A 23,648-nucleotide genomic window follows, 5' to 3' on the forward strand; every position below is an offset into this window, starting at 1 on the left:
CCCAGCCAGGAAAACTACCCTGACAATCTGAAAGACAGACTTTGCATAAAGGCTTGTCCACTTGTGTGTGAACAGTGAGGCTGTAAGGTTAGTGTCCCTTGTGGTGTGGGGAGGAGAGCTTGCGTGCTTGAGATCAGCGTGAGTGGGTGTAGGAAGCAGAATTACTGTGCGTTTTTCCTTCCCTGAGCTGAGCATAGATAACGTGCTCAGGAAACACTTTGCCACGTGAAAAGGTGGAAGGTAAATGAGGAGGAGATTCTTTGGCTAAAATATAATAGGAGTGCAGTGTTACACTCTGTAGTGATACTGTTTGTGGGGTGTGGCTGTTCCACCTAGTGATGGCAGCATCTTTCTTGCAGGCCCAAAGACAACGATGGAGTGCCAGAAATTCATCAAGTTTGGGAACCAGCTTCTTCGCCGGAAAAATGTGGACTGCACTCGAGAAGAGAGCCGGCTCTCACGGTGCCTCAACACCTTTGACTTGGTGGCCCTGGGTGTGGGCAGCACTCTGGGGGCAGGCGTCTATGTACTGGCTGGGGCTGTGGCACGAGTGAACGCGGGACCTGCCATTGTCATCTCCTTCTTGATCGCTGCCTTGGCTTCTGTGCTGGCTGGACTCTGCTATGGAGAATTTGGTGCTCGCGTTCCTAAGACGGGATCAGCTTATCTGTACAGCTATGTGACTGTTGGCGAGCTGTGGGCCTTCATTACGGGCTGGAATTTAATCCTTTCCTATGTTATCGGTGAGTATGGTGGGTGGGCATGCAGCAAGACCATAGTGTTAGTCCAGGATGGCAGCCTTGTTGGTACAATCAGCCACGTTTGTGTGCTTGCATTGCTCTGCACTCACTGAAAATTTGAGGGCTCTTTGGCAGGGTGCACTGACTGTGGCTGCTGTCACTTCACAAGGTGAGTGCTGTCCTGCAGGCTGAAGGTTTGAAACGAAGGCAAATTATTACTTCAGCTACTTCCTCTGAACTCCCACATCATCTCTTTGGCATATCCTGGCTGCTGCACGCTTGCCAGGGAGAGCAAGTGTTCCCTGTGCTGAGAAAGAAGTAGCTGACAGAAGGTTGCTTTTACATGACAGCTCCAGGCTGATTAAGGATTAATTTCTAGTCCCTTCAAAACCTGTTCAGAGCACCTGGAGATCAGAATTCTGCCTCATGAGTGGTTGCAGGATTAAACAGGGGGTGAGCTGCAGGTTCATGGTCTCTGAAAGGTCCGAAGCAAATCCCTCCTAAGCCCTTCACTCCCACTAGGACAGGATCATGCTCTGAGCATGCGGTGTACTCTTCAGCTGACATATTAAAACTAAACCACTATTTGTCAATTAAGGATTCATGTCTTTTTCGAGCACATTTTGAGCTTGTTATCATGCCTATAAGTAAGGCTGCAGCCAACTTGCCAGTTGAGAGTGAAGACTTACGAGTTAAAATGAAAAACAATGTTGTGCTGAATGATTAAAGGAAGTTATTTTTTTTAACTGCATTTTATGAGATATGCAATTGTTACCTTGGAGATTAGTTCCCATGATGCTGGGGCTAAGATCATATCATGAGTGACATAGTGATGTAGCAGCTGCTTGTCTGAGATAGTGCTGGCTCTCATCTGTGTGCTACCTGAAACCTTTTCTTCTCCCTCCTCTCTTTCTTCTACTTTTTAATAAGAAAGGAGAGATTGAGAAACCAAAGTCAATTAAAGTCGTCTCCTCAGGAAATGTGAGTCTGCGGTTCTTCTATGAATCAAATTCATTGTAGGGAGGAGATAAAAATAGTTTTTAAACAAAGTTAAGCATATAATTTACTCCAGACTTCTAAAATGGACTCTGCTTAGGCTGCACATACAAAATTGGAACAGTTTTTCTAATGATTTATGCTATGATCCAGAAAAGTAATGCTAAATAGTGTTCCTCATGCTCCTTACCTGGTCAGTTACATTGCGGCCCTTTCTACCATGTTTCACCTCCAAAATGAGTGACGTAGCCGTGGAAAAAAGGCACAGTCCCCAAACCTGATTCTGCAAATTCGTGATGAGAAGATTTACCTCCCTAGCATTACACTCCTGAGCAGTGCCACCATCCTGAGCAGAATCCAACCAGGGTGGCAAGAACTTAAAGGGACTTGGCCAGGTTGGTGTTTTTACTGAGGTTTCAGACATCTGTTCAGAAAGTATTGTGGGATGGAGCGGGATCATGGTGACCAGCAGATGGTGGGGGGCAGTAGTGTCCAGGGCAGGGTCTTGGAGGTGGGGAATGAGGAAAAATGGGCAATCGACTAGTTGGGCAGGGTCTGGATGGTGGGGGGAAGAAGGATTGTTCCAGGACTAGGATATGATGCGAAATTTTTTCTGGGGTGATGGGAGTTGTGCCAGATTGTGGGGGGGAGTGTTTCAGAAAGAGGAAGCTGGTGGGAGCTCATTAACATGGCGCATAGTGCATCATAGAATCGTATCACAGAATCATAGAATGACCTGGGTTGAAAAGGACCACAAAGATCATCTAGTTTCAACCTCCCTGCTATGTGCAGGGTCACCAACCACCAGACCAGGCTGCCCGGAGCCTCATCCAGCCTGGCCTTGAATGCCTCCAGGGATGGGGCATCCACAACCTCCTTGGGCAACCTATTCCAGCCTGTCACCACCCTCTGTGTGAAAAACTTCCTCCTAATATCTAACTTAAACCTCCCCTATCTCAGTTTAAAAGCATTCCCCCTTGTCCTATCACTATCCACCCTTGTAATTGGCTGTTGTTGGGGTCTCCTTTCCAGACCATGTGGTCACCTCCCAGCCTGGGCCCGATCCTGTAGCCAGCTCACACCCAAGCAGATCAGTTGGCCTAAGCACTGTGCAGGGTGGGCAGGAGTCATCTGCAAAGGTTGTGCTGACCCCAAAGCCATAAATCCTCCTGGATATGGGCTCTGTGCTCCATGCTTTTCAGCAGCAATAAAGATGTCATCCAAGTGTCTGCAATGCTGGAATTCCCCCACTTCCCAGAGCTGTTGGTTACAAAGTTCTGCGTGAACTGCTGATAGCGATGTGGAACTGGCTTCCAAGCAACTGGCATTAACATAAAGCATGCAGGAGCTGGTTCTTCCTGTCCTAGAAAATGAAATACTGCAGCCAAGGCAAAGAAATAGAAGTAGTAAAAAAAATATCCTTTTCCCTGGAATTTTCCTGAAACAAAGCTGAAAGTTTGTAATGTGATACAGAGTAACTTTTGGAGTTTTTTTTAGATTAAAAGCACCAATGTTCTGTCCCCTTAAATGCATTCAAGCTTGTGCCTCTGTCTCAAAGAGCAGCATGGTACCCAGACAGGCCTAAACTGTGCCTTATTATGATGCTTGACAAGCCAAGTTGCACAGAGAACATTCCCAGCGTTGCTGCAGGTGTTGCTGACCACTGCTGAGGAGGATTGTGCTGTGGGTGAGCACAATTTTTGACACAGTTGCAGTTGTGACCTGAAAACCTGCCTGTATCAGGGTGAACTGTTCTGGGTATAAGAGTGCACAGAGTTCTCTAAGGAACTACTTTGCAAACCAACAGCAAGCCAACCTCTTTTTTTTTTCTTTTTTTTTTTAATAGGTAATTCTGTACAGTAGTAATTATATATATATATATATATATATATATATATATATATATAGTGTACAATATTGGTAACCTAACGGTAGCCAGTGTAACACAGGAGAATAAGAAGCAGACTGTCTGGTAGCCAAAGCTGCTTGTTTTACACAGTGCTGCCACTGACTGGTTGCTGCTGTTTCATTTCTCTGGAGTGGCTCTTCTGGCCCAATAGCATCCCAGAGTCAGACATCCTGAGACCCCTGGATCAGTCCTCATCCCAGCAAGCTGTGCCATGGTGTTCTAGAAACTGCAGCAAGCTGAGGCCAGAAGTGTCTTTATGCCACTCAGATGCTCCAGGACTGGAGTCCAAAGTGTCCTGAATTTGTGCCATCCACCAAAGGTGACCCACATCTGCTCTGTTCTCTGGCAGGAACCTCCAGTGTGGCCAGAGCCTGGAGCGCCACGTTTGATGAAATCATAGGTGGGCACATTGAAGACTTTTGTAAAAGATACATGACAATGAACGCTCCAGGAGTGCTGGCAAAATACCCAGACATCTTCGCTGTGGTGATAATCATCATCTTAACAGGTAAAACCTCAGAGGCGTTTGTGAGTCTTGGACCTCCACCTTCTGTCATTTCATTGTTTGCTTTCAGAATGGGCATGAAGTCCTCATTTGTTTTGGACAACTTACTAAGGATCTTTCTTTGCTACGGGTGTCAGATTTACCTATATAGCCACAGAGGACTTAGCACCGGGCATATCCTGTTTGTAAGCTTTTTAATTAGGGGGGAGAGCTTTTGATATTTTTGAGCCACTTTTAAAATCATTGATCAAGTTTAGTATAAGGAAGGAAAGGAAAGATGACTTGTTAACCTCAATCAGGTAAGAAAGTCTAATCCTCTTCCTCTCCCAATCCACAACAACAATTTCATTCTGTTCCTCCTTTATTTTTATTCTCCCAATGATAATCAGCACCGACTGCAAAATCCCAGAGAAATAAATATGAGAAAATCAGTCCTTTTTTTTCCTTCTTCTTTTTTTATTTTTTGACCAAAAAATTGTTCCAAGACTTTGATAAAGATTTGGAAAAGTTTTGAAAATTTCAAAAATGAAAATCCTTCTAAACTTTTACCAACTGCTTAAACTTGCAAAACATTACAAAATTTAGGCTAATTTAAAAAAAATAATTACTCTTCTCATGTACCTCTGTGGTTTCCAGCATGCAGAAGCTGCAGCGTTGCCCAACAAGGTTATCCTGACATTTCCCACCGTGATCTGGATGGGCATCTCGCAGCATGGGCTCTGCTCACTGGGACAAGCTTCATAAGCCAGTGATGCTTTGGCATCTTGAGTTTGAATCTCGTATGTTTTATTTTAAAAGATGGAAATGTGAGTGCACAGAAATCTCCCCTCTCCCTGAAATGCCTTGGGGTAGCAGTAAAAATACCATGTAGGGCTTCTTTTGTCCTTTTGGCCCACATGAAGTGTTTTGCTTTCTCGTAGTCTTCTTATTAAATATAGGTTGAAGGTTTGGGTTCTTGAAAGTCAGCTACCTGGAATTACCAGAGCTTGTCCCTCAGAGAGGCTGAGTTACGCCTCGGTGAGATGTTGGTTGCCAGAGCCTGCAAATGTGCTCTTCTCCTGATGGACTTTCTCTGAAGACCATGAGCAGAAAACCTGTTCTCACTGAGCTCTCTGGCAAAGCAGGAGTCCTGTGATGCCTCCTTGTTCTGTGTCTTGAGCTGTAAGTAGCTGACCTCCTGGATTCAGTCTCTGTGGAGAATGGCATCATGTTTTTTGCTGCTCACATAAAGGTGATTGTTGTTCATAATATCTGCCTTTGGCCAAGACCTCTAAGACAATGCTCCTTCCTGAAAAACCACCTGTGGTGCTTTCTCCAGATGGCTGGGTAGAGTGTGTGGCTGTATCCAGGTGGCACAGCATGGTGCTATGAGGTAAAACTTTACCTGGAGCATGTGCCAAATTGGCATGCTGTGTGGGAAGGTGTGTCATATCAGTAATGTGTGGGCTGGAGTCCCCATCAGCTTTCCCAGTGACTTAATCCTGACCTACCTGAGCTGCCTGGCTTTGTGGAGGAGCAGAAATACTACAGTGGGCAAAGCTCAGCGTTGATGTTTTCAGTAAGTGAGCTGTTGTGCTGCATTTGGCAGCCCCCCATGTGCTCTGCTGGTGAAATACCTGACTGCATATTTTCCATTTTTTTTTCCCAGGGCTTTTAACTTTTGGTGTGAAGGAATCTGCCCTGGTGAACAAAGTGTTCACCTGCATCAACATCCTCGTCATTGGCTTCGTCGTGGTCTCTGGCTTTGTGAAAGGATCTGTTAAAAACTGGCACTTGACTGAACAGGACATTTACAATACCAGCCACGGCACTCATGGAGACAAGTAAGTTGGACCTTGTCTTCTCAGATTTAAAATGGATGTATGTTCATGTTTACAGGAGGATTTGTGAGAGATTCAGGGAGCCTGTGAATGATATGGTTCCCTCCTTTACCAAACTCCAGTGTTGTGACTGGAGTTCAAAGGGGAGAGAAAAGAGCTTTGCAGGTCACCTCGTACTCAGGGCTGCCCCAGGATGACTGTTGTGCCTGTATTAAGCCTTGACCAAGTATAGCTGTGTAGTTTTCTTGGACACCTTGGTCATTTCCTTGAAGAATGATTGTATTTATGGAGACTTTGTCCCAGATGCATGAGAAGGTAGGAGGCAAGTTGCAGATTATTTTAATGTGCTGCAGCAGACATATCACAAATCCATTTTTAATGACATTTTGCTACTTGGCCAAAATCCTGTATTCCTGCACAAGACCAAAATTAAGGAGCTTATAAGGGTAGCCTGTGATACAAGGCCATTCATTTTTTGCTTGAGATTGTTCAACACATATGACTGCTCTCTGTCTTTTGAATGTCTCCTCATGCATCAGCTCAGTCCTGGCTTGCTATCTAACCCCTTCATGCTGGTCTGCAAGGAAACACAGTTTGGCACAAGCTGGAGAGATTTATAAATATTGCATGGCTCTAGTTTGGCTTGTATACAAGCCACTTATTGAGCTTCTCGGCAAAATTCAGCCTGCTGTGAACTTCTTCTCTGTGAACAAATTGCTTCTGTAGGAGAGGTTCCCCCTCCTTCCCTCCTGCTATTCCCAAGCAAGTAGCAATTAGTACAGTAGCTTTAAAGTATAACTGTAGCTCTTTCACCCATAGCTCTTACTATTTTTGTAATGTCTATCTGGGGTTTACTTTATCATTATTTCCAGAGTAATCCATATCTGGGTTGTACTATTTCTGTAAATAACAAGTGAGCTTTCATCCCTCAGTGGAAGTTCTACAAGAGAGCTTGGATGATTCTTCCTGATAAGATCTGCAGTTTTGGGATTTCCCTTAATTTAATTGCCGTAATTCATCATGACAAAGGCTTTTCTCTCAATTTTGAGTGGCCTCAGTTAACTTGAACTGAGGAGTGTTTTAGACAGTGTTTCAATACAGACAGTTGTATCTCAGGCTTTGATGCTGAGTGCACGGGAGTCACTAAATGTCTGTCTGTCTGACTTTAATAAACTTAGTATCAGGCTCAGCAAAGCATTTGATGTTTCAGAGGTGCAGGCACCTCCCCTCCCTCAGCATGGCATGCAGAATTTGGATACAAAGTTGGTATAGGGAATTTTGAAGTTGAGGGTGGAGTACAGGGTGGATTTTAGGCTGTCTCAGCACCCTGCATTGCTTTTTGGTGTCTACACACATTCTACCTGAATCCATCTTAGGTGAACAGTGCATAGTTCACATCTTTGTTTGACGTCAGTGTTAAGGATTACATGTTGGGCTTTTTCAAAAGCTTTATTATTTAAATAAATGCAATAACAGTAGGAGAGGAATCTTAATGTTCATGTTATTTTCTCCCTGTTGTAGCCAAGACATTTTTATCCCCACCAAAAATAAACAGATGATGGGAATAAACAGAACCATTTTTATTCCACGCATTCCGCAGACTCCTGCAGGCCAGTCCAGAGCTCAGCAGTGGGTGGGGCTTAGTATTTTGCCTCATATTTGTAGTGAAAAGTAGAGCATGTTCCTTTGAACTCCAGCTGTGGGTGTCACTATGAGCTGTATGAATAGTTTTGTTGTTCCCACCTAGCAGAATGCTTCTAACCCAGTGCCATGCTTTTTAGTCAAACACAGGGAGAAAAGCTCTATGGTGTTGGAGGGTTTATGCCCTATGGATTGAAAGGAGTCCTCTCAGGGGCAGCCACATGTTTTTATGCTTTCGTGGGATTTGACTGTATTGCTACAACAGGTAAGATGGAGGACGTCTTCATTCCAGTTGTGAACCTGGTTGCTGGTTGATTGGCTTTTGGTAATATGGTGCAGCACAGATAATCAGTAATCCAGGACACTGCTTTCATTATTCCTGTGTTAACTTCAGTCCATAATATATTTTTGACTCAGCTGCTCCTGATAATCAAAGTGCTGAATATATCCAAGTCCCTGGGTGCATGAATGTTGCCTTCTAGCAGCTGTGGCAGGCTGCATAACCCATCAGAAGAGCTTCTTTTCTTCTTTGCCTCCAGGGTCCAGTCCACAGTTGCTCATTGATAGCACTAACCAAGTCCAGCTCTATAGAAAACATGGCCAGTTGTACTGATCTGACATGCAAGAAAAACCAGATTCAGATGCTCTGTGTGACTGATAGAGTTTGGACATCCCACTCCAGATGATGCTTTAATCAGGTTATTCTGGAATAGGGTGCTTCAGTGCCTTCAACTGAAGGTGCTCCACTGGCTTTGTGTATTTAAAGAGACACAGAAAGAGGGCTCTTCTCAGGAGGAGTCTGCACTCTAAAGCTGTGCCTCAAAATGAAAGGGAGTTTTTTATCTCCAAGAGTTCAGAGATCTCCTTCTGAGAAAGAAACCATCAGTATTGTCACGTTTCTCCTGGCTTAGAAGAATCTAATTCCCCCAGAGAAAGGAAGGATTATCCTTAATTTCACATTTGACAAGAGCTGAGGAACAGAGAGGGGAGATAATTACAAAGACAGATAAAACAGTACTGCCTTATGTTCCAAGATGTTTGAGAAATGCTATAGCTCCATTACTTCAGCTAGCCCCAGGGCCTCTCCATGGAGAAGCTCATTAATCTGGCTTTGACTTAGAGGTATATGGGTCTCTGCTTATTGGTTCATCCTCCTGAAATGCCAAGCTTCAGGAGAAGAGCAGCTTTTTGAGAAGAGCAGCTCTGCAGGACAGAGAAGACTCACAACTGTTTCTTAATTAATCATTGCCTGAATTAGGAGGATCTTTTTAACACAATTGTCCCAGTTTGGCAGTCCAAAATTTTCCGTAAAGAGGGATTTTTTTTTTGAGAGGGATTTCCAAAGACCCATATGATTTTCAGGTGTGCTCTGCAAAGTAACTTTCCCTGGAACTGGGTATATAGGGTGCTCCTGCCACAGTACAGTTGCTTTGGTGGAAATATATACTGAAATTCTCTCCCAAATATTTGCCCCAGAATTGTGTGATGATTTTTTGTCTTGTCACTTGTGACTGCTGAGCTGTTTTTGGATCCATGCTATCAGTGGCATTGCAGGAGTAGCTGGTGATAAACTAACTTTTTGGAGAAGGAACTGCTTTTAATCCAAATTGTTTCTGTGTCTGGGTTTACAAGTCCTCCACAGATGTTTATGTCAGAAGGAGTGACAGGAGCAGGAGAACTGGGAGCAAACAGCCAGCCTGGGGTATGTGAAGGGCACCTTAGGCCATGATAGTAGGCATTGATAGATCTTGCTTGTCTATGAGCTGATATTTCAATTTCTTTCTTCTAGGTGAGGAGGTGAAAAACCCTCAGAAGGCCATTCCTATTGGCATTGTGGCATCTCTGCTCATCTGCTTTGTGGCTTATTTTGGTGTGTCAGCTGCCCTGACACTCATGATGCCTTACTACCAGCTGGATACCAACAGCCCATTACCCAATGCCTTTAAGTATGTAGGTTGGGATGGAGCCAATTATGCAGTGGCAGTTGGTTCCCTATGTGCACTTTCTACGAGGTGAGACACTGCTTTTCCTTGGTGCCTCTTTTACAGCAAATGCTTATCTCCATCTTCTTAACAAAAAGCTGCACGTTGGGGCTGTGTAGTGGCTCAGCTTCTTTGCCTTCATCACGTTCCCCTGGGTCATTACTAGAAGAGCTAGATCAGGGCCAAGACTTAGAGCTTCTGACATCAAAAAGGCCAGGATTTGACCCCATGATAAATTTCAGAGATGTGCGTGACCAACACAACTTCAGAAACTCCTGTCTTAGTAGCAAACCCACTAGGTGCACTTCTGGAATACGAATCTAGAATCAGTGAGTCATGAAGACAGCTTTGCAGTGCAAACGCAGTTTGCTTGCAAGACATCCTGGCCTGCTGGGATAAAACATGTCAGGTAGTGTAGGGGGCATCTTCTGGAGCATGCGGGGCTTACCATATCCAGGTCAATCTGTCTGCAGTTTACCTCCAGGACAGCTATCTGGCCAGGAGGCAAGGCAGGCTGAATGCAGAGTATGTCATGTTCTTATGCACTATGGAGCCCTTTTTCAGATCAACTTAGACATATGCAATTAGATGAGCAACTCATAGAGGATCATAGAAGTTAGGGTATTTTGCCACCTGAGTATCAGGCTGCTTTTATGTCCCATTGCTAAGTTTAGATATCCAAAGTCATGGAGCTGTAACTTAGTTTCCAGCTACTAGCAAGGTGGGCGTTCAGAGGGAGCCTTTTATAGAAGCTAAAGTGATTGAGAGCCACCTGTTTCAGATTGTACTGCCGTAAACTTGATTGCTTTTTGTGCTTGAGCCCTGCTGGAGGTGTTCTAAGCAGATTATTTCCCCCTTCTCTGTTCTTAGTCTCCTTGGCTCCATGTTTCCAATGCCTCGAATAATTTATGCCATGGCAGAAGATGGACTTCTCTTTAAATTTTTGGCGAAAGTCAATGAGAAGAGGAAAACTCCAATAATTGCAACAGTGACATCAGGAGCCGTTGCAGGTAACATCCTGAGACTTGATGCATGAGTGGAGCAGAGACATAATCTCATCCTAGGAGCAGATAAGTCTTCCTGATGCTAGCCCACTTATTAATCAGATACACTGCACAGTGTGATTTCCCAGAGCATGTCCGGGGTTTCCAAAAGCCTGGGAGAGCAAGGGCAGGATGAGTGTGAATAGCTCACTGCATGTCTGTGCTTCTTGCTCAGAGCTCATTGCTGATATCCCGCCTCATGCCAAGAACTGCCTTCATCCACTCCCTGCGTGCTCTGTCAGCTTTACAAATAATTAACTCCCTGCAGTGGCAGCCAGCTATGCCTCAGCATCCCTGTGGCCATTGGCCCGGCTTGGCTGCAGGCTCTGTCCCCTGTGTGTCTGTAGGTAGATACTCAGTGGAAGACGCCAGAGCAGCTGGAGACAAGCAGATGGACCCTGTGACACAGACATTTGTTAATCAGTTTGTCACAGCTGGTCACAATCCTATCCTCTCCTTCCCTCTGTCCCAAGAGTAGGGGAATTAAACCTAACAGACAACAAAGATGAGTGGCTTATACTCTTCTCACAGCCACCCCTCTTCCTCACAGTGCCTAGAGAACAGAAGGCTGTTGCTGCTTTCTCTTTACCTTCTGCCATCCAAATCTGGGATAAGCCACTGGTGTAGAATGTGCCACCTTTGAGGCGTTGTTGCCAAAGTGTTATGATGAGCTCTAAGCTGTGGTGAAACAGCTCAGCCTTCTGCAGCTGCAGCCTGGGCCCTGCAGAGTTTTTCATACAGCTGCTTCGCTGCCACCTTTATCTTCAGGAATATCAGGGGAATAAAGAGCCAGAGAAAGAAAGGAATTTGGTTTGCCTTCTCTTCAGATTACCTCATTGTGGTTTATAACATGCAGGACCAAAGTGCAACCAGAGCTGCAGATATGGGGAGCATTTGAAGCTTGAGACTTTGCATTGCTTTGGCTGTTGAGTTTGAGGCAGTGCATTAGAGACAGACTGGCTCAGGTTCGGCTTTGAAACCCTTTATACAATGGTCTGTACAACAAAGAGTTGCCTAGTGAGAGTGTGAAAGCAAAATAATCTGTAAGAGATGGTATGGTCTCAGGGATGCTACAGCTACAATTGGGGATTCAGGCAGTGAGGCTGTGGTTTACCACTTGCTCGCTGCTCATGATTAGAGGGCAGTGTCACTTCAGCTTTGCTTCTCTTACAGGTATATCAGAGGATGCCCTTGTTTCAGCATATATGTATAACAGGCTGGCAATCTACTGTAATAAATGGTTCCTTTGCTTCCAGTTTGTGAGACTGTGCTGTGACATCCTGTGAGGCTCAGGGAGTTACAAGGCAATTGGCATTCAATGAGTCTTTCATGTCTCCATTTCAATATGGCTTGGGCTCCCTGGATTTCCCTTGCCAGGTCCTGAGCAACAGTCACACTTATGCTGTGTTGTCATTAATGCTTCAATCATATTCTGCTGTGTTGGTGTTTTCTTCCCTTTCACCTTCCTCTCCTCCCACAGCTATTATGGCCTTTCTCTTCGACTTGAAAGACCTTGTGGATCTCATGTCTATTGGGACCCTCCTGGCTTACTCGTTGGTGGCAGCCTGCGTATTGGTATTGAGGTATGGATGTAGAAGTAGCCTCACACAGACAGAAACCCACACACTGCAGTTGGATGCCCTCTTTGTTTCTATAGACCCAGTGAAACTGAACTCTGGCTAAGAGTATGAAAGACTCATTTCTTCAAGGTCATGGGGAATTGTACTCATTGGAGGTGCAAGAGCATCCTCTGAGCTTGGTTAGCTCCTGGTCCATGCCACCGTAGCAGCAGTCAGACTCTGAATGTCCTAGGAGATGTGCTGGTGGGTAGGAGTGACATGAGTGGTCCAGGATGTCTGCTTCATTGTTACACTTGTTCCTACTAAGGATACAGTTTCAGACTGTCATCTCAAAGGGAATTAATGAGCAAATAGGCTTCTGAAAGGTGTCTCTGTCAGCACGGACATACTGTGCTGAGAGCATTGGGAGGAACTGTTGTGAGCAGCTTGTCCTTGGACATCCGGCTCCATTTTGGTGAAAAAGAAAAGAACCAGCTTAGGATTAACTGCGTGGAGGTTCCTTGTTCCTGTGCTGTTCCTCTGAGGCCCTAGAGTGAGAGTTCAGCTGCACACACCTCAGCACCAAGGCAAGATATGACTGTATTGCTTGTGAGTTTTACCTTTGGTCTGCATCCTTGAGAAAGTCAGCAAAGATACCCTTCAGTCAGCAGTGAAGTTGCTGCCGATTGTGCCAGGAAGTAAGGTAGTCATCATAGTAAAGTCTAGCATCAGCAGTGAAGCTGAGCAGGTTTTTGCAGGATCAGTGACTCAGTGCATGTCTATTAAAAGAGCTGAACTCCCATAACTTCCCCAAAATAAGATGAAGATTGAGTATCTTAATTGCTTGGCACCTCATGGACAACAGCACTCCACCCAGGAGGACTGAGTTTTGAAGATGTTGCTGAAAAATATCTTCATGTGTTAATGAGTTATTCAGAATCTAGTGAATGTTTTTTACCTGCTCACAGCAAATGCATTGAACTGAGAACAGGTTTCAGCTGATGAAGGGCCAACACTGTATTTTAATACCATTGCTCTGTGCCTGTGCCATCCACCATGCCCCTTTATACAGAGCCAGAGGATTTTCCTCGTCCTTCATACCTTCCCTTTGACTTCCTGGCTTCCTCTTCTCCATATAGCTATAAATGGCTTCTTAATTTGCTTTTGCAAGCTGCAGTCCCTATGATATGGCACTTTCCCCATCATAGATTTGTGGAACTGACAGACAACCTTGTAGCAGCCCAGGTAGCTGATTTAGCTGCCTTTTGAAGGAACAACTAAATTGTTTCCAAAGCTGTAGGGTGCTGTGACTAATACCCTGCTGTGGCTGGACCCAAGGATTTCACTGCATTTCACAATTCACATGTCACAAAAGATCTCATTGTCATCATATCCCCACAGGACTGATCTTAAGGGGTCTGGCACAATGGCCCTTTCCTTAGGCTTGTAGCTGAGAGTCTTCTGCAAAAGCTTATTTCAAAAAAAGTGAAGAATGTTTTTTCTGTCTGGATCCTTGTGGTTGTGACTTGCTGAATGAAGTGTTATCCATGCATGCAACAAAAAATTACAGATCTTTGTTTACTTCTTCCTTCATTGTGAGGCAGTAGACGGCAGTAGCAGAAGAGACTGATACAGAGGAGATCGGGGCACAGAGAATGTCACTGTGTGCTGTGATCAGCAGCTGCTAGGATGTGATATCTGCTGAGCTGTTAATTCAGTTGCTTCCACACCAAAACATGAGGGCTTAACAGCCACAGATAACCACATAGGCTAATTATGGCTACCTGATTATTCTCCTGCTTATTGCTTCTCCAGTCCTCACTGCTACCACCCAGTAATATTCTGGTGATCAGGGTGGTAGGGTTTCTGAAAGTGAAGACTATCCATCTTAGAACACTGGCATTGCAAACAAGCTTTAGGTGATGATAGCTCACTGTATTTACTCACATAATTGTTTTTTCAATTCCACATAAAGTCTTTGTTATTCCTCAGATTGTCCTCTGAAATACAAGGCTGTAGACATTATGTATGCTTGTTCTGATGCTAGAAAGATCTAGGGTGCAGTCAGCATTCTGTGTGGTACTCTGCACCAAACCAATAAGCTCTTTGTTTCGCTTCTCTTTTCCAAGGTATCAGCCAGAGCAGCCTAATTTGGCGTATCAGATGGCTCGAACAACAGAGGAGACAGATAACAACGAATCTGTGAGCACGAGTGAGTCTCAGACAGGATTTCTGCCAGAGGAAGAGGAGAAATGTTCCTTCAAAGCCATACTGTGTCCCCCAAATTCAGACCCTTCCAAGTTCTCTGGCTTGGTAGTGAACATCTCCACCTGCATCATTGGTAAGTACCAGGCAGTGTGGCTCTGGAGCAGTGAAACAGCTGGTAGATCCTTGTGCTCACCATGGTGGGAAAACTCACTTCCTTGCTTGTTAAGGATTGCTTGCAATTTCAATGAGATTTGAGGATCTACAGATCTACGGTTCAAATGAAGACTTCAAAAGAAATACAAAAGATTAAGTATTGAGGCTGTGTAGGGAAAAAGGTTTGTTTGCTATGCTTTCAGATTTTGCATTGCCTGCTTGTGGTTTGGTGTTTTGTTTTGTTTTTTTTTTTCCCTCTTGCTAAAAAAAATAAAGCACTGGTAAGCTTTTGGTGTCTGTTCACAGGTTTCCTTATCGTGGGCAGCTGTGTCTTGACTGCCCTCGAGCCAAGCATGCTGATAAAGGCAGTATGGATTATTGCTGCAATTCTTGTTCTCATTATCAGCTTCATTGTATGGAAACAGCCTGAAAGCAAAACTAAGCTTTCCTTTAAGGTGAGTGTCCCGGGAGGTGAAGTTAGAAAAGAGCTCTTTTGGAGGTGGTTGGAGGAGGCCATGCATGTTGTCTGTATCAGGAGGGACTTGGCCAAACGGTCACACAGAGAATGTAAGCGTAAAGGTGTATCCAGCAGCACCCCATGGGAATAAGCAAATTCAGCATAGAAAGTGGGGCTGAAAGAGTTAGCTGAGAGCTTTAGGAGGGAATTAGGAGAGGAAGCCATGAGCTGTCAGGTCAGAGATGGCCACAGAAGACTTAGAAAGAAATGTAAATGGAACTGGAGTCCAGGAGAAGCTGAGAGGACAGAGCCTGATCTAGAGATGTGGCCAGATGAGAGGTGTGCTTTTGAAAGCAGATGGCTATAATTTGTGGAAGAAACAGAGACCAGAGGGAAAGGGAATGCTTTTCAGCAGTTCAAAATGGCCACATGAGATTGTGTCTATAGGAGAGAGAAGCAAAGAAGCAAGATTGTGCATGGAGATCAAAGAGACACCCAGTCAAAAACATCAGCTCTTCTTCCAGCTCTATCAGATGGAGTGTGTGTGGACCAATGTGAAAGGGTGGTTCAGTCCTTTAACGCCTCGTAGGAAAAGGACACCAGTCCTTCTCCTTGTCATGTTTGAAGTACTTTGTTGTCTGTGTAACTGGCAAGCTTTTCCCAATAGCTTAGTCTAAATTTCCACAGCGCACATTTAGCTGTTATTTTCATGTTCTGCTGTTAGCTAGGAAGGGATGACCAATCTCTCTTTAAGAGAATTAAGTAAGAGGAACTCTTGACATTTTCCTGCCTTGCTCAAGCACGCTATCCTTTATATTGACAAATACAGATCATTTTTCAGTATTATCCTGCAGGTCATGTTTCATCATATTGGTTGCAAGCCATTTATAAATCTCCAATTTATAAAGGCTGTTTGGGTTTCTAATCCTTTCCTTTAAAGTGCTCTCATTTTGATTGCTCTTATAGTTAGTGTTTGCAGCTCATCTTGGGCTTGTGATCCCAAAAGTGGAAACAGAAGTGTGCAGGAGCAGAAAACTTAAGAACTGCTGTCTGAGCTGTATATTCAGAACTTACTTCTGAGAGTCTCTTTGCCTGACACTCAGGATATTTTATCTCCCTTTTTTTTTTTTTTTTCCTCTAGGTCTTCTCCTCTGTCCAAGGAAAAAATACAATTAGACCTGTCAGAGCTAAATCTGTAATGGCTGTTTCTTATCTCCTTGTTGTCTTTTAGGCATTTACAGCCTGCATGCTTAGTGATTTTTCTCCAGAATCTCTCTGGGAATCCAAGGCTGACTGGTTTGTTTCCCAGTTGTTTTCCTATATTTCTTTTTAATAGGTCATTTGTCTTTCTTCCCCAGATTTTGGAGACCTTCCAGGTCTACCAAGAGCTCTCAAAGAAGCCTACTAATGTTTTAAAGATCATTCTGCAATCTTTAGGTACATACCTCACCGTCCTAGGGAAATGTCCTTTTTCCCTGCTATTTGACAATGCCTAATTTAGAAAAATCTTCTTCTGTTTTCTAACTTGTGTGCCCATCCCCTTCTTAATGATGTGGATGGCTGGTTGCCATAAATGTGGTGTCTTTTCTTTTTTTGTGTGAAATTGAATTCAAGAAAGGCTTAATATATTTCAGCCTTTTTATTTTTTGTAAATCTCCTTTTCCTTACAAGTGAAGGAAATCCCTTTCATTTTCCTCTCAGTTTCACCATATTCCCAGACCTTTGTCCTTCTGGGTTTTCTCTGTACGTGCCTCTGCTATTTCTTCACATTCTGATTTTTGCTTTTTGGCTTTATGGTATTCTGATTTTCTGATCATTAAAGCACTGTTGGTGTAGCTGCTCTGGTCTTTCACAGTATTTCCTGCTTTTCTTCTGTTCTGGAATTATTTCACAGAATCATACAAGATCACACAATTGCTGAGGTTAGAAGGGGGACCTCGAGAGATCATCCCTCTGCTGTATATTGCTTAACAACTACAGTACCTGCTGGGTGAAGTTCCTCAGGTGCCTCTTCTCACCTTTTCTTAGCCCTCTCCTGGTCTTCAGTTGGTCCCTGCCACGATGCTACCCATGGTGTTCTTCTTAGCTTGTTCCCCTCATAATATTGGAGCTGAAGTTGGCTTCTTATCTCCTTCCAAACCAAAAGCTAGGACAACCATTCTTAAAATGGACTGGAGTGATGCGAGTGGTGGTCACATAGGGGACTCATGTCCAGTAGTTAGATCCAATCTTGCCTTCTCTCAGATCCAACAGCTGAGGTGATGGTAGCAGCCATCACGTCCCGTCTAGCAAGGGATGCAACGTTCTTGCCTGCCCACTGCTCTGCCCTGCAGATGTAATGTATCCCTCTTGCTTTTTCAGGTACCTCTTCTGCCCCTTCTTCCTATCGTGAGTATTTTTGTGAATGTTTACCTCATGATGCAGCTAGACCTAGGCACGTGGATAAGGTTTGCAGTCTGGATGCTCATAGGTGAGTTCAAAAGAGAAGAAAAATGTATGTGTTCAAAGTTTTGAGACTTTGTTGACTATAAATTTGCTGTAGCACTCCAGGGAGGGATTCTGCGCTCTCAATTATTGGGTGCCCTCTGTGACTTCATTGAAGCCATTTAGGCAGTGTGTCTCTAGCTTTGTTTTAAATTTAAGAGTCGTAATACTCTTGTGAGGACAAAACAACAACCTGTCATGCAGCTTATGTGCTTCTTCCATAATGACTTCATGGTCAGCTACATAGATGTCTTTTTTTAATGCAGTTTTGTTAGTTTATGTGTGTTTGTACTCGGAGTACACAGGGAAGATGTTGAGCAGTATGTGGCCTGGCATTGTGATTGCCTGATCAATTTATGGTCATCTGTCGGGAGCTTAGCAGGATACTGCTTTGTAGCTTCTTCCTGTAGTGGTAGAAGACTTGCAGGGTCAAAGACAGATGAATTGGGATTGTTCAGCCTGGAGAAGAGGAGCCTGAAGGGAGACCTTATTGCTGTCTACAGTTTTCTGAAAGGAGGTTGTGGTGAGGTGGGGGGTTGGCCTGTTCTCCCAGACTACAGTGATGAGAGGGAATGGCCTCAAGTTGCACCAGGAGAGGCTCTGGTTGGATGTTAGGAAGAATTTTTTCTCAGAAGTAGTAATAGTGCATTGGAAGAGGCTTCTGAGGGAGGTGGTGGAGTCACTGTCCCTGGAGGTGTTCAGTGAAGATGTAGCACTGAGGGATGTGGTTAGTGGGTAGTATGGGTGGTAGTAGACAGCTGGACTTGATGATTGTAGAGGTCTTTTCCAGCCTTGGTGATTCTGTGATTCTATGAATCAACAAGGGGCTGCTTGAAGCAGCTGCCCACTTGCTCTGAACCTGATCAAAGCAAAAGCCATGCTCTAGATAGCTTCTTTTTTGCCCAGATCTCATTTTTCACGTTTCTTCATTCCCTTTTTCATTCCACTTTACCTGTGGATGTTAGCACTTTGCCAGGTAGTCCTAACCTCAGGACATGTCAGTGTTAAACCAGCACTGCCTTGTGCAGCGCCAGACAGAAGAAATTCATCCAAAATTGGAACCCCACTGTGCAAACCTCATGGACTGCCAGAGCATTTTTGTTTCTTTAATGTGAAAATTCCTCTCTGTGCCTTCTTTTAAGATGTCAAGGGGCATCAAAACAAGCTGAAGAAGGAAGGTTGTGTGTCACCATGTGAGGAATCCATTTTAAAAGAAAGAGCAGTAGGGTGGCTGTGAGCCAGCACAAGCAGGATGTGCAGAGGAACAATCTTTGTATTGGCACTTTCACTTTTTCATTTGTTTTTTGTTCCAAGTGCTGGTTTTATAACCTGGGTTAAACCTAGATTTCTTTTCTACGACGGGCAGTGATGCCAAGATGCAAACTGTCAGCAGGGCTGTAACCTGTGACCTGTGCCTGTAGATGTGAGCAGTGGTGTCTGTCCCCTTACAGAGCTAACTTCCCTCTCTCCCTTGCAGGCTTTATCATCTACTTTTCCTACGGAATATGGCACAGTGTGGAAGCTGCTTATGCAGCATCAGCAGACACGGAGCGAAGCATGGACACTGCCTCAGACAGCTGCAAATGACCACGTGTGTAGCTCATGGGCAACCGGGGACCGCTGCAGCGAAGGCAGCTGTGCCATGGGGCTCCTGAAGTGTTGCATATGGTTAATCAGTACTGCAGCAAGAAAGAAGCACAGTGTGGGAATCCCCAGGCCTGTTGCTGCAGCTTGCAGTTTGCTTAGTCGCGCAGTTATAAGGGATCACAAGGAAAAAAAGCTGCTCCCAGCAATGCTGTTAGCTGGTCTGGGGCCATGCACTCTCCCTCCTCCCTCCTGTTGTTTTGTTTTGTTTTTCAATGTCTAGAAAGAAAACTGCTTCTGTGTGCCAGTTAACCTGAAATGCTGCTATGAAACCAGGCCTCACAGAGGTGGTTCTTTCAGTAGCCCTGAGAATGACCTCCCCACAGATATTCTACCTGATACATACAGAGCACATCTGCAGTGTTATTGTCATGCTCAGACCAGACACTTCCTTCACCTGATGTGAGCTGTACCACCTATGTACATACAAAGAAAAGGCTCTCGGCAAACGTGAGCTTTCACCTGGTTAAGAAAGCACCTGCAAGATTTATGTTCTTCAGAGCATCAGGTTTCATAGTTTTTATTGCATTTAACTTTTAACTCGGCATTCATGTACTTTAAAACACACAGCCACTGTGAAATGTTGGGAGGTTTATTGTCAGGTGAATGGTCGTTTGGCAAATGGATGTTTCTGCTAACTTTAGACTCAGCAGAGGGATTTGGGGTTTAGTCATAGAAATATCTGGTGCAAGTACTTGAATGTCTTTAATGGCACAGGTGTCTCCAAAGAGCCTTCTACCTCTTCACATCAGAGCTGACCAGCAGTGGGGCTGAACTGGTGGGGTGGCAGAAGTGCTCTTCAGCCCAGCTCTGAAAATGTGGTTGGTTGGAAGTTAGAGGAGCTCCCTCGGTGTGGGCTGTGTGAATAGTAGAGTAAAGCATTTGGCTGTGAGCATTTGGCATCAGGGTGAAGCATGTTTCTTTCCCTGGAAGGAGGAACACAGGAAGAGTCTCAAGGGATTGAACTTCATTTGTGAGCAGCACTTGAGTCTGTGCCTCGTGCCTGGTGGGGCATGAGGATGTTGTAGGGTCTTCTCCTTCCCAGTGGTCCCATCAGAGCAGGGGGCAACACAGCCACTCGCTAGGGGCTGGCTTGCTGAGAGTTTACCTTGCAGGCTGCTCAGCTGCTTAACACAGGGCTGAGCAGGCCTGTAAATGTGCTGAGCCCCTGTTCCTGAGTGCTGCCCACCCACCCTGTGCAGCAGCGTGTGCTCTTGCTCCAAGACGTCCTCCTGTGCGGCCAGAGATGCTTGTGCTGCCTGCACAGCATGTCCTGGGCCATGGGAATTCTCCATCTTTGGAGGTGTTGGGAATGAGGTTGGATGCTGCTTTGAGCAAACAGATCTGGTGCAAGATGTCCCTGCCCAGCCCAAGCCATTCTATAATTCTGTGAAGTTCAGAGGTGAGACCAAAGTCTGTGTTGAGTTGGCAACACAGACGTGGCCTTGGCTTTGCTGAAAGACAGTTTCAAAAAAGATTCTCTCAAATATCTCCCCAGCCAAATTCCCTGCCCTAAAAAAGGCTTATGGAAGCATTCAAAAGGTGGGCTGTGCCCACGCAACACCATTTTTAAAATGTGCTGAATAACAAATCCCAAACAGATACTGCAGAAATCCTCTCTCCTAACCTGCGTAGGGGCTGCTCCACACTGCTGCCTCCAGCACCTGGAGCGGTTGGTCTGTTGGCCATCGTAACTCCTGCTGCCGAGGGGATGGGCACCCATCCCCATCGTACTAGTGTGGACTGAGGAACAGGCTCCGGATGGCTTAACCAGTGACTCAGCAGGAAGCTGGTGCAGCAGAAGGGGGAACCGGACAATCTCCCTCAGTCATATTATGATGGGTCGTGTCTTGCAGCTTTCCAGCACAGCCTTTCTGCCTGCTAGGAGTTCCAGTCTTGGCCTTCTGGCAAACTGGGAAGCTCTTCTCAGGGCTGGAGCTGGGTGGAGGGAATGTGCTCTGGGTGTATTTTCAGGGTGCTTTCAGGCTGGCAGATGGCCTCGACTGTCTGCCAGTCCTCTTTTCCTTGCACATATATGAAGTCTTACTCAAGCAGGGTGAGAAGAGTATCAAAATTAAAACCCAGGAGGTTGAGGTCTGTTTTGATTTAAGCATGGGCAAAAACCCAGTGTGTGCCATAACCTCCTGGAAAGCACTGAGGATGTGAGAGGATGGGGAAAAAATGAAAAATGGAAACTCAGAGGGTGTGGAAGTTTCCCACTGTACCAAAAATGTAAGGACCTTTTGCTTTGCCTTGGGTACCAACTCTGAGCAATTTAGACGTTCAGCATTGACTATATGAGGCTGAATTCTGATGGAAATATATTTCCAAAGAAAATTACCTAAAAATATGCAGATTTCTTGCTGTATTTTTTTTTTTTATAAATGTTAACTTATTTTTTGTTGTCTTCTTAGGGATCTGTTCTGGTATTTATATCCCATAATTTTATTTCAGCTTTTGTGGCGTATAATATCAGCACTTGGGAGAAAGTCTGGATCGGGTTCGTTTTCCTGTCATTTCCTTTTCTCCCAGAAGGTTTCATAGGAAAATCCTTCTGTTTCGCCACGCTCTGTGTTCCAGTGTTCCAATGTGCCATGGCCTGTGCCAGCCCTGGGGAAGCCCCCGTGCCAGGCTGTGCGTAGGGACGCAATGACTTGGTCACTGCTGCCTGCTCCGCCCTGCCCTCACTGCTGCATCCCCGCCCCGCTTGGAATTGCAAGCTGCAAGGTAGAAATTTGGCTGCCTGTTTCTGGGGTGATATTTTCAAATGGGTGATTTTTATTTTTTTTTAAATTTTCTTTTTTTTTTTTTTTTTTTTTGATCTCTGCGTCCCTGCTGATGTCTGCATGTCCCATAGGTCACTCCAGGTACCTCTGGGGACACGCAACTGCTGCTATCACCTCGCTCTTGTGAACAAGATGCCTCTCTTGCATCGAGCTCATCTTTGTAAATAGTTCAGCAATTATTTTACTTTATTATTATATTTTGTACAGATGCATTTTGCTAGATGGAGGGGTGGGAACAGAGAAGTGCTGCCTTTGCTCGATGCCAGAGCAGATCCTTTTGTGTCAGTGCGATGACTGTGCCCATGGGGTGGCCTCATTTGGGGTGACCAATGTGGAGAGGAGCTCACTGGAGAGGAGCCACCAGCATGTGGCCAGGCAGCCTTTCTCAAAGGCTGTTACAGCAGCGCCTTTCTCACCACTAAGGCAATTTGGTGTAAAAATCATAGAGTCATGACTAGCTTTTGCATACTTCCTTACAAACATCATTCCTTGGTTGCTGAAAATCGTTGCCGGGTGAGTTCTGGCTTCATTTCCTATTTTTCTCATCCCTCGGGGTGCAGTTCACCATCCTCTTGCATGGCTGTGTGGGAGTCACCCGGCCCTGGTATGGGACAGGGAGCAGAGCCTCGAGCCTCGTGGGTGTGTAAGGGCAGGGTTTTGCAAGGGGGGGCTCAGAACGTAGGCACTCAGCAGCGCTCCCCCTAGGCCAAACCAAACCCCCGTGGCAGTGGGCAGTGCTGCAGGCTCCTTCCATTCCTATTGACTTGGAGACAAAGCACTGTTAGGAGGAATCATATTTTGTAAGATCAACTCTTTAGTGGTGCTGTTTTAATCAGTTCCACCGGGATCTCTCAAATTGCTCCTAGCAGAATTTGCACCCCCAGGAAACCACCCACAACTGAGCACTGCTACCATCTGCCCAAGTGATGGCAGCGGCGCTGGGTCCCACAGCAGAAGGCCGCCCTGCACGCCTGCATCTCCACCCCATCCCTGCTCATGGGCCCGTTCCCTCTCTGTGTCTGAGCCCCCAGCCCGGCAGGGCATGGAGGGCAGCACCTCCTGGGATGCTCTCAGGGAATTTGCCCCCAGGCTGAGCCGTACCCTCAAGTGCTCCACTGAGCAGTGGTGAGCGCGGCCAGCAAAGCGACTTTACGGACTGAAGCCATGGAAGTCTGTATAGTGTTTATTTTTTAATTATTAAAGTGTATATACCTTTGTGTTGACGGTCTATTTTCCTAATGGTTTCTCAGAGTTTCTTACAGGCGTGTTAAATAGTTTTGATGCTTGTTCTGCGAACAGATGTATTTTTTATCTTTTTTACCTTTCTTTCGGTTGGATTTCTTTTTTCCGTGTCCGTGCAGCGCTTGAAGCCTTACGTTTTGAAATGTGAACCTTGCCCTCCCGGCGCGTGTGCACAGCTCCCTTTTGTCCAGGTGCCACTGTAAATACTTCACCACCAAATGAAGCTTTTGGCAGTTCACTTCTCGTTAAGTGGTACAGCATTAAAGCATTTTTCTCAGTACTCGAATAAACCGTGCCTGTTGTTTGCCCTTATTTTTGAGCCCGCCTCCGTTCTCCAGCTATTTGCAGTGCCTGCAGGCTGCACAGGAGGGCACTGCCCTGGGGTGCAGCCCCTGGTGCTGCCACGTTGGTTTGCTACAGGAAATAGGGGCTGTGCACTGAGCACGTTCTGATTGTGGGGTTTCAGGGTTGGGATGAGC

General features: G+C 45.3%; 1 protein-coding gene across 2 annotated transcripts; it reads left to right on the forward strand.

The window, feature by feature from the left end:
- The first annotated feature begins 339 nt into the window (after nt 1-339).
- Nucleotides 340-23,481, forward strand: SLC7A1 (solute carrier family 7 member 1). 2 transcript variants are annotated; one of them, XR_796932.3, is made up of 12 exons: nt 374-743; nt 3,995-4,153; nt 5,799-5,973; nt 7,752-7,876; nt 9,401-9,623; nt 10,464-10,603; nt 12,117-12,219; nt 14,325-14,536; nt 14,863-15,011; nt 17,375-17,483; nt 18,975-21,868; nt 21,999-23,481. XR_796932.3 is itself a non-coding variant. In XM_003203401.4 (11 exons), the coding sequence occupies exons 1-11, from the start codon at nt 374-376 to the stop codon at nt 19,082-19,084; spliced, it is 1,875 nt and encodes a 624-aa protein (XP_003203449.1). In that variant the 5' UTR covers nt 340-373; the 3' UTR covers nt 19,085-23,481. The 2 variants fall into 2 exon arrangements, 1 of the variants encoding a protein (XP_003203449.1); XM_003203401.4 differs by having other exon boundaries at nt 340-743; nt 18,975-23,481.
- The last annotated feature ends 167 nt before the right edge of the window (nt 23,482-23,648 follow it).

The sequence above is a fragment of the Meleagris gallopavo genome, chromosome 1 (assembly GCF_000146605.3).
Source record: "Meleagris gallopavo isolate NT-WF06-2002-E0010 breed Aviagen turkey brand Nicholas breeding stock chromosome 1, Turkey_5.1, whole genome shotgun sequence".
NCBI lineage: Eukaryota > Metazoa > Chordata > Aves > Galliformes > Phasianidae > Meleagris > Meleagris gallopavo.